Below are 12670 nucleotides of genomic sequence, written 5' to 3'. Positions count from 1 at the left end.
ACTGATAGAAGAGATAGGATCAAGAAAAGCTGGGGAAATGGAAGGAAAATTAGGCAAAGGAATTAAGGCAAAAGGAGGAAGGGAAGTGTGTGAGGCAAAAGGAAAAACCTTTTCATGAAAGATCACATCTCTAGAAATGAAAATGGAATGAGATTGAAGGTTAAGTAGTTTGTAACCTTTGATATTAAAAGGATACCCTAAGAAAACTGATTTCCAAGCCCGAGGAGTGAACTTGTGTTTATGTGGAGAAACATTAGTGGCAAAACAAAGACAGCCAAAGGTTTTAAGATGAGAGTAAGAAGGAACTTGATTGAAAAGGACCTCATGTGGGGACTTATGTTGCAGAAAAGGGGCAGGAAGTCTATTGATTAAATAGACAGCTGTGAGAATGCAATCACCCCAGAAAACAAGAGGAATGTTGGATTGAATTTGTAGGGCCCTAGCTGTTGCCAAAATATGCTAGTGTTTCCTCTCCACAACTGAATTTTGTTGTGGAGTGTAAACACAGCTTTGTTGATAAATAATACCTTTAGAATTGTAGAATTCAAACATGTTAAACTCTAAGGCATTATCAGTTCTGATGGACTTAATTTTGGTTTGAAATTGAGTATGTACCATATTGTAAAATGAAACAATCAAAGGCCTAACTTCTGATTTTACTTTCATAAGGAAAACCCAAGTAGCTCTTGATGCATCATCTACAATGGTAAGAAAATATCTATGTCCAACAGTGGTAGGAATGGAAAAAGGTCCCCAAACATCCATATGAACAAGATCAAAAGAATGAGCAGCTCTTTTATTATCAAAGGGAAATGGTAGTCTCTTTTGCTTTGCCAAAGGAAATACAACACAATCTTTAGTACAACAATTTTGCAAGAAAGGAAAAGTATGTCCTAAAGAATGAAGTTTATTATCAAATGGATGTCCTAATCTAGAATGCCATAGAGAATACAAATTGGCAGAAGAAACAGAAGATGAAAAAGAAGTAAATGAGCTAAATTTATTCTTGAGAAGAAAATCATCAAGAGACTTGGAAGCTGTGGAAAGGCTAGAACCTTATAACAAATAGAGTCCATCATGCATTCTGCCCATTCCAATCGTGTTCCAACAGGTAAGGTCCTGTATAAAACAATAGTTGGAAAGAAATACCAAGCAAAGGGGCTGAGAATGAGTTAAGGCACTGACAGAGATCAAATTAAATGAAAAGGAAGGCACACACAGGACATTTGTGAGGATAATGTGTGAAGAAAGTTTAAGTGTACCAACATGAGTCACAAGAGCAGCCTCTCCATTAGGTAATTCAACCACAGAATTAGAAATTACAGTAAAAGAAGTCAACAAATGCATTGAACAAACTATGTGATCTGTAGCACCAGTATCTATAACCCAAGTTTCAATACCAAAAGCTTTTCTATTCACAACCTTAGCAGAAAAGATTGAATGTGGTGAAGAAATAGTACCTGCTACTGCATTGGATGACAAAGATGTAGCATTAACCATATGAGGTTTTGGAACTGATGAAGTGTAATGAACTCCAATCAAGGATAGAAGCTGTTGATACTGATCAGGGGTAAATGCAGGTGCTTTAGCAGTGGTAACATGAGTAGAATCAACCATTGGAGCTAAGCATTGACCCTGAAACTGATTTGCAATTGCTGAAACTTGATGAGCCATCATATTTCTGTTCTTAAATTTGTAACCTGGTGGGAAACCATGCAGCTTGTAGCACTTATCCACAGTGTGACCCAATTTTCCACAGTGAGTGCATAAAGACCTTTCTTTTCCTTTTGGATTGTTGCCTGAGCTCTTGGTGGCCAAAACCATAGACTCAACTCTAACAGAATTGACAACTGATTTCTACATTTCCTCTTGGATGAACAAAGAATGGGCCTTGTTAACAGAAGCCAGTGGATCCATAAGCAAAATTTGTGTTCTGACTTGAGAAAACACATCGTTAACTCCCATAAGAAACTTCATTGTTGCTTCTTTTGCTTATAGATCCTTCAACCTTTGATTAACATTGCATACACATTTGCCACAGGTGCATTGGGGAAATGGACTAAGATTCTGAAGTTGATCCCACAAGACCTTAAGCTGACTGAAGTAGTCAGTGAGGGATTGTTCTCCCTGATGAATCTCAGTAATTTGCTTCTGAATGTTGAAAACCTTGGTCCCATTCCCTTGATTGAAGGTGTCTCGAAGCTCAGTCCAAATCTCAAAGGCAGTATCTCTGTAAATGATACTACCCTGAAGTTTTGGTGATACTGAGTTAGTAATCCAAGTACCAACTATGTTATCAGCACGAATCCATGCTTGAATAGCAGTTGGTGAATTCACGAGTGGAGAAGAAATGGTGATGGATCCATCTATAAAACCAAGTTTATTCTTACCAATCAAAGATTTCCTCACCGATCTCGCCCATGCAGAATAGTTCTCTTCTCCAATCAAAAGCTGAGAAGAAAGAACAGCTCCTGGATTTTCTCCAGGATGTAAGAACAGGGGATCATTGAGATTATATGATTCTTGTGAGGAAGACGAAGATTCAGTGTTAGTTGTTGGTGCATCCGCCATTGAAGCAAAAGGAAAAGCTTAAATCCTTGAGATTTTGAGGAAGCTTGAGAAAGCCGAAAGAAAATCGTGAAAGGATTTGAAGAAAGCTTGAGAAACAACAATGGCGAAAAGAAATCCCAAATTTGTAAACCCTAGAATTCTAAGTCTCTAGAGAGCTCTGATACCATATAAAGAAATGAAAGAATTGGGAAAAACTGAATTACTTCATTAATTTAGATTATGAGTATATATATACATGATTATGTTGCACTGAGGCTGAAACAGAAAACAGAGTGCTTAACAAACTAATCCAATTGCCTAACAACCAATTTCACGTGTTACCAAACTAAACTACTCACGTGTGAACACTAATGACATTCCAAAATAAAACTAAACTACCAATCGTTTATTATTTACAACTCAAAACAGCTACTGAATGACAAGAGCATCAGATATGGCTTCTTGAACTTCAGCTATGCGTGTTGAACCTTGTTTCTTCTGCTCTAATTGCTTGCCTTGTTCTTGATATCTCGTATTTTAATTTAGAATAGTTTTAATAATATTCTTCAATTGTATCCCACAAATTTTGTAACATTAATTGTGAACTTCAAATATCATAGCTCGTATGTACCCGTGAGGATGGGAACCATGTTTTGGCCCTTTTGGGTATAGTTGTAGTAGAGTCGCTTGAACTTTCTAGCAAGGTTTATATTTCAGGTTTCTAGGTAAAAAAAATTATAACAAAGAAATTTAGGACAAAAAACAATGAAATTTATTTTGCTGGTAACTGTTGCACAGTGATAACAGTAATAACAGCCTCCAAGAAGGCACGAGCAAGACACACGTGAACATTTTAAGCTTGACTCCACACGGCGTGCAGCTTGCACTATGTTTTAATTCAAACAATAGAAAACAAGTAGATGAAAACGACTTCTTGTTGATTCTGTTTCCTCCTTCAATCATCCCTTACACTTTCTGATATTCTTCATCAATGAAGCACTGCCTCACTGGCGCATAACTTTGCTTTAGTGCTCATTGTTGCTATTCAAAACCCATTCCAGATGTTCTTTGTGAAATCTCCAACCTAATATAAGATATTATGAATTCCACAATGTGGGATTAAGAAATAATATTCGACCTCAATATAGCAAAGGAAGTGGAAATGGCACTAACAATAAACAATACAAGTACACAAAATCTGAACCACTGAACGATATAAAATCCTAAAGCTCCTAGCACATTATGAGTTAGCTAGGGCCTAGGGGTGGGAAAGTAACAATTACAAAGTGGGGGTTATGATGGGCAGCAAAGTGAAAATTCCAAAGTGTTAAGACATGATTGTTGTTTCCAACAACGTGACTAAAGCAGACTAATCTGACTCAAAAGCTAGAAAGAAGAAAAGCAAAAAAATAGTTTAGAAAAAGTGGGTGGAAGCTTGATCATAGAAAGGAACCCAAACAGTCCATTTGATTATAGGGAAGAGCCAAAAACAAAAGAAATAACAGACGTTTCCTTGGAGTAAGACGAGAGGCACATGGCAGCAGAAGCAATATCCGCTCTTATCAAGAAGCTAATTTCCTTGTTGGGCGAAGAAGCAACACTGTTACGAGACATCCATGAAGAAGTAGCTGATATCAAAGATGAACTGGAGAGCATTCAGTCCTTCCTCAAGGACGCAGATACAAAGGCCACAGCAGAGGATAACCTGAGCGAGGGTGTCAAAACTTGGGTGAAACAAGTAAGAGAAGTAGCTTTTCACATAGATGTTTTCATGGACGAGTACTTACTTCAGATGGCTCAACATCATCCTCATCGGCGTCTTGGATTCAGTGGTATCCTCCAGAAATCAGCTCGCTTGATTACAATGTTAAAACCTCGGCACGAAATAGCCAATAAGGTTCAGAAGATCAAAACGTCCCTCCAGAGAATCAAGGAAAGAAGTGAAAGATATGGATTCCAATCCACTGGTCAAGGATCAAGCAGTGGTTCTCAGAATCTTAGGTGGCATGACCCTCGAATGGCTTCTCTTTTTATTGATGATGCTGAAGTTGTGGGCATTGAATCTCCTAGAGATGAATTGATCGGTTGGCTAGTAGAAGGACAATCTCACCGTACTGTGGTTTCAGTGGTGGGAATGGGGGGTTTGGGCAAAACCACTCTGGCCAAGAAAGTCTATGATCACCACATGGTGAGAGGACACATTGATTGTCATGCTTGGATCGCAGTGTCTCAGTCATACAACATGGTGGATCTACTATGGATCATGATAAAGCAATTTTGCGAGGCAAGAAAGGAGTTTCCTCCAAAGGGAATTGACTTAGCTGACAAGATGTCTGTAATTAGGAAAGCAAGAGAATACTTACAAGAAAAAGAGGTATGTAGTTGTATTTGATGATGTTTGGGAAATCAATTTTTGGGGGGAAATAGAACATGCTTTACTTGATAATATGAAAGGTGCAAGGATAATGATTACAACACGAAAGTGGGAGGTTGCTAATTTTTGCAAAAAGTCTTCACTTGTTCATGTTCACACCTTGCAACCACTACCACTTAATAAGGCATGGGAGCTCTTTAGCAAAAGGACATTCCAATTTGAATTTGGAGGACATTGTCCCCCAGTGTTGAAGAAATTATCTCATGATATTCTTGAGAAGTGCAAAGGATTACCGCTTGCAATTGTTGCTATAAGTGGTCTTTTGTCAACCAAGGACAAAACTCTCTTTGAATGGCATAACTTGCATGATAATCTTGGCTTTGAGTTAGGAAGAAATCCACATCTTGCAGGTGTCAACAAAATTCTATCCTTAAGTTTTGAAGAACTACCTTACAACCTCAAATCTTGCTTCTTATACCTTGGTATGTATCCAGAGGACTACTCTATTAATTGCACAAGATTGATTCAACAATGGATAGCTGAAGGCTTTGTAAAAGCAGTGGAGGGTAAAACGTTTGAGGAGGTTGCACAAGAGTACTTGACTGAATTAATACATAGAAACTTGGTACAAGTATCAAAGATCGACTTTTCTGGAAAAGTTAGAGAATGTCAACTACATGATATCTTGCGCAAGGTCATCCTTCAAAAGATAAAGTATTTGAGATTTTGTCATATTCTTTCAAATCAAGAGTCCAACTTTGAAGGACTAACTCGACGTATGTCAGTAGACAGAGTTTCATATGATGTATTGAAGAGATTTGAGAACACTCACATTCATTCTCTTTTATTGTTCAATCTCGATGAATTGCCGAAGCCTTTCATGAGTACATTTTGTGCTAATTTTAAGCTTTTAAAAGTTGCAGATTTCAAGCATGCTCCATTGGATTGCATTCCTGAAGATGTAGGAAGTTTATTTTATTTAAGGTACTTGAGTTTGAGATATACCCAAGTAAAAATGCTTCCAAAATCCATGGGAAATTTGCAAAATTTGGAGACTCTAGATCTAAAGCAATCCCTAGTGTCCGATATACCAGTAGAGATTAACAAACTTTGTAAGTTGCGAAATCTTATAGCCTACTATCGTGACAATCAAAAAGATTTTAGTTTGGCTTGGGAAAAAGGAGTAAAGATACAAAATGGTGTTGGGTATTTAACAGAGTTGCAAAAGTTGTATCACATGGATTTAAATCATGGTGGGTTTGATTTGATTGAAGAGTTGGGAAAGCTAAGACAATTGAGGAAGCTAGGCGTGAAAAACCTTTCAAAGGAAATGGCAAAGGCTTTGTGTGCCTCTATTGAAATGATGAACCACCTTCAATCTCTTGATATAGCCTCAATAAGCGAAGATGAGATAATTGATTTACAATCCATTTCATCGCCACCTCGATATCTTCAACACCTCTACATAAGAGGGCCTTTAGAGAAGTTCCCAGATTGGATTCCAAAGCTTCAGCATCTAGTCAGATTATGGATTTTTTGGTCAAGGTTGAATGATGACCCATTGAATGCCCTTCAAAATTTGCCTAATTTGGAGCTCAAAATCTCAGAGAAAGCATACAGTGGAGAGCAATTGCATTTAAAGATAGGAGGGTTTCCAAAACTCAAGAAGCTATCTCTCCTACACTTGAATGTATTGAATTCATTAATGATAGATGAAGGAGCATTGCCTCTTCTTGAAATTCTTTCAATTGGGCTTTGTCTAGAACTAAAAGTTGTGCCATCTAGAATATATCATTTGAGAAGCCTCAAAGAACTGACATTTCATGATATGCCCCAGAAATTCGAAGAAAGTTTGGATCCTAAGCAAGGACAATGTTATTGGATCGTTGAGCATGTACCAATCGTTTATCTCACTCACAAGGTTTGCATAGGATATTATGGTTTTGAGGCCCACATTCTCCATTCCAAGCATTTGATGGGGTTCGAAGGGCAAACAATAAACCAAAACGATAATCATTATGAGAATGATAGCAACAATATCAATGCTTAGTTGAGAAAGGTTAGTGCAATTTAGCTAAAAATTGGCTTTAAATTTTGTGTTTTTTTTTTTTTTTTTGACTTGGCTTTTCTTCTTTTACTGGTAAATAATGTGGTGGGATTTGTGTTGTAGATTTGTATAGTTAAAAGCAATTGTAGTCCATTTTATTTTACATTGGTTGAAATATGTGATTCACCACTTATTGCTTCCATGGTCTGTTTGTTTGGATTTCGCTGATTTTTCATATTTTCCTTAAATTGCACTTTGTGAAAAAGGTAGAGGCAGAAGCTCATTTGCTAAATTGCGTGAATACTGTATCAAAACAAAACAAAGCAACTGACAGAGGGAATTGACCATTGTTAAAACATTTGCTCTTATTAGATAGAGTGATTAAAATGAATTTGTTGAAGCATTTAATTTGAGATTTCAATTATGAGATATTTAGTCATATTTTACGTTGTTTTTATTTTATTATTTTCTAGTGTTAACTTCTTCATTACTAATCAAAGTTTGTCCACTTGTGGTAGGTAAACAATCATTTTCTACTTAGTGATGCTAATTTAAATCTGTAAGTATGCTCTTCCCCATAATATGATGATTTAATAGTTTGAATCCTCAATAGTCCTATTAGATCTTTTTTTTTAAACAATAGTCCTATTAGACCATATTTTTATATGAATCTTGACACTAGAATTGTTAGGCTTTGTCTACAGACTTGGATGCGGAGGTGATTATAATTGTTGCTGCTGGGACACGTTATTGGGCTTGTTTTTGAAGAGAATCAAGTAGGAAATCATGTGGTTTTCTTTTACATGTTTCATGTTTGTCATTTTCTCCTATATTTTGCTTCTCATTGTTTTGGCCCAAATAAGTGGTTTTTGTTAGGTTCTAAGGTCTTAGGATTTTATGTATTTAGAACTCTAATTTGTAATGTTGGCAAACCATGATCAAAACATTGTATTTAGTCTTATTTAGACTTGCTCAAAGTTGGTTTAATATTGTAAAGTTGGAATCGAGTGGCTGCAGAAGTACTTGGGACTTTCGGCCTGGCTCGATCGATCGAAGAATAGACTCGATCGATCGAAAATCGCACATGTTGAATTTTCTGCAGAATTTCCAACTCAGCCCTACTTCATTAAACGTTTAGGGTTTTATGTTTTTACCCTAGGTATATAAATNATCATACAACTTAAAAAATATTCAAGGAATACCTGCCTGGAGACTTTTATCCAATGACCCTGTGACTGCCTCCTCATATGTTTTTGCACAGGTAGCACTGATAGCATCATTATTGGAAAATAGAATCTCTTTGTTGTCACCACCTATGTTGTTGTACATAATCTTAGCAATACAACGTAGTTATTAAAAAATATGTTCTCCTTTGTTAAATTATTTAGCTGCACAGAACATAGATTGTAATTGCAAACATTGATATGAATGTTAAGTAAGTTTGCTATTACTATTAAAATTTATTTGTAAGAAAGAATAAAAAGAACTAAAAAAACTATAAAAAAACCATTTAGGAGCCCCATGGGTTTCTCATGACAAGTGGAGCCAACTCCTATTCTATACATTATCAGAAGCTATAGACTCGTCATTTAAAATGGATTTAGAGGAACAAATGTGAGGTGTCATTTATTTGACCACCATTGTGTTCTCCTTTGTTAAATTATTTAGCTGCACAGAACATAGATTGTAATTGCAAACATTGATATGAATGTTAAGTAAGTTTGCTATTACTATTAAAATTTATTTGTAAGAAAGAATAAAAAGAACTAAAAAAACTATAAAAAAACCATTTAGGAGCCCCATGGGTTTCTCATGACAAGTGGAGCCAACTCCTATTCTATACATTATCAGAAGCTATAGACTCGTCATTTAAAATGGATTTAGAGGAACAAATGTGAGGTGTCATTTATTTGACCACCATTGTGTTCTCCTTTGTTAAATTATTTAGCTGCACAGAACATAGATTGTAATTGCAAACATTGATATGAATGTTCAATAAGTTTGCTATTACTATTAAAATTTATTTGTAAGAAAGAATAAAAAGAACTAAAAAAACTATAAAAAAAACCATGTGGAGCCCCATGGGTTTCTCATGACAAGTGGAACCAACTCCTATTCTATACATTATCAGAAGCTATAGGCTCGTCATTTAAAATGGATTTAGAGGAACAAATGTGAGCAATCACATTGATAAGGTTTCTCATCCCATGACACATGGCCATTAGGATTTTCTACCATTATTTATGAAGGCTGCCATTTTCATTAGCATCCCTCTTCAGTTACAGACAGAACATAATGGAATAATTCAATGCAAAAACACCTTCAGCAAATGTAGTCAGTTCAACTTTAAGTGCTGACGGCAGAAAGAAAATTAATGAAATGAATAACCAAAGTACATCAGCCATGTGCCTCTTTGGCCCACAAGTGTCATTGATAGATCCAGAGCTATTACCACTATGGATGAAGAGGTAGCAGTCCACCTGAATAAAAAACAAATATGCGAGCGGTCAGAGCTTGATACAGTTGCACATTGTCAGAAAATATTACTTCTACTTTACTACAATGTATTGTTTAATGAGTTGCTTTGCTGAGAAATTCCACATTTGGCTGAACAGTTTGTGTAACCAAAGAAAATAACCAAAAAAAAAGGACATTGTTGATTGAGTTGCTTTGCTAGGAAATTCCATTGTAAATAAAGTTGGAATGTTTTTTCAAGTATGTGCAACACTCAATTGTAAATAAAATGAAAAGGCTATGCTAAAATATTTTTATATTATCTTTTGGTATGCTTGAATAATTTTATATTATCTTTTGGTTGTGTAGGGTGTTTAGTTCAAAAATTGGATTGTTTCTTTAAAGTATTTGTAACTTTTAATTATTAAAAAAATGAAAAGGCTATGCTAAAATATTTTTTATATTTTCTTTTAGTCGTGTACGTTGTTCATATTTTATACCAATTGATTACGAATTATCTATTAAATTGCAAGTTCAACAGCTAGATTGTTTCGTACAGTATGTCCAAATCTCAATTAAAGAAAAGGCTATTATAGAATCGAGGTTGTATTATTTTTTGTTGTGCTAAACTAATTTTTATATTATCTTTTGGTTTCTACCAAATTATAATGGATTATCTTGGGGGAATTTTATAAATTAATAATTTTCCAAATACTTTAGAACCACATGATAATCAAATTTTGAGATGATCGTCATATGAGATTGTAAAATAATTTAGTGAAAATTCCAAATTCTTTGGAATCACATGATGTTCAGATTTTGAAATAACTGTTAGACAAGATTGTAATATGTTTAGAGATTAGATATTTTCTATTGAAAAACATGAATGGTGCAAAAATATCACATTAAAGGTGTTGGTGTTGAATGATGTGGACACCTGTTATCGTTCTGATTACTATTTTAATCAGCAGTTCCTCACAAGTTACCTGTTAATTTACACGTTTTTAAGCCGGATTGTTTCTTCAGGTTAAAATATTTTTTAAATTATTCCTAGCAGTTGATTACGGAATATGTATTAAGTTGCAAGTTGAACAACTATAAAATGAAAAGGCTATGCTAAAATATTTTTTATTTTTATTTTTCGGTTGTGTAGGTTGTTCATATTTTGTACCAATTGATTACAGAATATCTATTAAATCGCAAGTTCAACAGCTGGATTGTTTCGTAAAGTATGTCAAACTCTCAATTAATAAAAAGGCTATTATAAAATTGAGATTATATTATCTTTTCATGTGGTAAAATAATTTTTATAATATCTTTTGGTTTCTACCAAATCATAATGGATTACCTATTAAATTACAAGTTCACACGAGCTGTAATATTTCTTCAGGTCTCTCTAAAATGAAATTCTTAGCTAAACTAGTCCTCATATTATTGGTAGGGTGTTCATGTTATCCACCAGTTATTTCAAATGATCTTTTACTATAATGACGGTTAATAAATGATGGTTGGTAGGTACTATGGAGTCATGTCAGCAGCTATGGTGTCTATCTTTCAATATGAAATTTTACTAAATTACATTCCCACGATACAAAAGAATTTAAAACCCAGACAAGTTGGGAAAATGGGGAAATTTTATAAATAAAATATGTTCCAAATACTCTAGAACCACATGATATTCAAATTTTGAGATAAGATATTTTCTATCGAAAAACATGACTGGTGCAAAAATATCTCATAATTTTTATTTATGTTTTACAGCCACAATGCTTATTATTTTATTTATATTTACATTTTGAATGCACTTGCATAAAAGGCTGGAATGTCCAAATAGTCTTATAAAAATGTCATTCATGTTACATGCGTGGACTTACTTACTAACTCGGAAGACACTATAAATAGATGACAACAAAATGAATGCACCCCAAAAAAGAAAGGCTAAAATATTTTTTATATTATCTTTTGGTTGTGTAGGTTGTTCATATTTTGTACCAGTTGATTACAGATTTTCTATTAAATGTTCAAAAGCTGGATTGTTTTGTCAAGTACGTCCAACTCTCAATTATAAATAAAATGAAAAGGCTATGGTCAAATATTTTTATATTCTGTTTTGGTATGCTAAAATCATTTTTATATTATTTTTTGGTTGTGTAGGCTGTTCATATTGTCTACCAAATTATTGTGGATTATCTATCTAATTGCAAGTTAAAAAGCTGGAAGTTTTCTTCAGGTATGTCCAAATGTCAATTGTAACTAAAATGAAATGTTTTTCTAAAATTGTTGTCATATTATTTTTGGTAGTGTAGGTTGTTCATATTATCCAACATTTATTTGAAAATATTTTTTACTATATTGACAGTAGTAACTGATGGTTTTTTATAAAATTATTTCTATCTAATTTTAAGTTAATTAAATTTTACTAACTTGGGAAGATGGAATATCATCTCTTGACTGACTACAAGGCCAAATATAGTTGTATTGTTTCCACATCTAATTCCAAGACAATACCTTCTACCATCACGAATCCTACAATATATTGTTTATACATATATAATGCAACTTAAGTAGTAACACTTACAAAAATATTTCAAATAATAACACAATCATAAAAAAAAAAAAAAAAAAAAAAACACGCGCAACGCGCGGGTCTACGACTAGTTTAAAATAATAATAAGAGTTTGCTATTTTGAATTCCGCAATGTTGGATAAGGAAACAATACTTGGCCTTGTAGCAAAGGAGTTAGAAAACCGGTCAAAACATTTGCTACAACTCATGCAAATTATTTTGTCTATTTTAATATAAGAACTAACATTTTTTTTTCTCTAATCACTTTTTAAAACACCTCACATCAGAGTATCTATTCTACATTATATTTTATTTAAATAATTATTTTTCATTCTTAATTATTTTTATTTTCATCTTTTATTATTATTATTTTCCCTTTATGTTTCTTTTGTTTTCTAAGCAAACAAACAACTCAACTCAAATCCCCATACAAGGCAACTCAAACTACGTCCGCAGCAACTTCCCGCCCTTCCTTTCAATATTCTTCCAAATGTACCCGCCAAGCTCCATTTTTCACTCTTTCATTGAAGACACAAAGCTATATCAGGTTAGCTGAAATTGTAGATAAAGCCCAACATTATGTAGCCAGCCAGGTACTTCAAATCCTAGCATGGTTTGCGTACTATAATGAGGCTGGGGGATTAGGTGGGCGAAGGCCCAACTCATCAGTTCAGATTGA

At 34.3% G+C, this 12670-nt stretch overlaps 1 protein-coding gene across 1 annotated transcript; it reads left to right on the top strand.

Annotated features, from left to right (window-relative positions):
• Window positions 1-4084: 4084 nt before the first annotated feature.
• On the top strand, window positions 4085-6974 carry LOC112030790 (disease resistance protein RPM1-like). Its single transcript, XM_024063457.2, is given in 2 exon segments — window positions 4085-4918; window positions 4920-6974. Coding segments are annotated over 2 exon segments (2889 nt in total).
• Window positions 6975-12670: the final 5696 nt, after the last annotated feature.

The sequence above is a fragment of the Quercus suber genome, unplaced genomic scaffold, assembly GCF_002906115.3.
Source record: "Quercus suber isolate HL8 unplaced genomic scaffold, Cork oak 2.0 scaffold_299, whole genome shotgun sequence".
In the NCBI taxonomy this organism is placed as follows: Eukaryota; Viridiplantae; Streptophyta; class Magnoliopsida; order Fagales; family Fagaceae; genus Quercus; species Quercus suber.
This window is presented reverse-complemented; position numbering and strand designations above follow the sequence as displayed.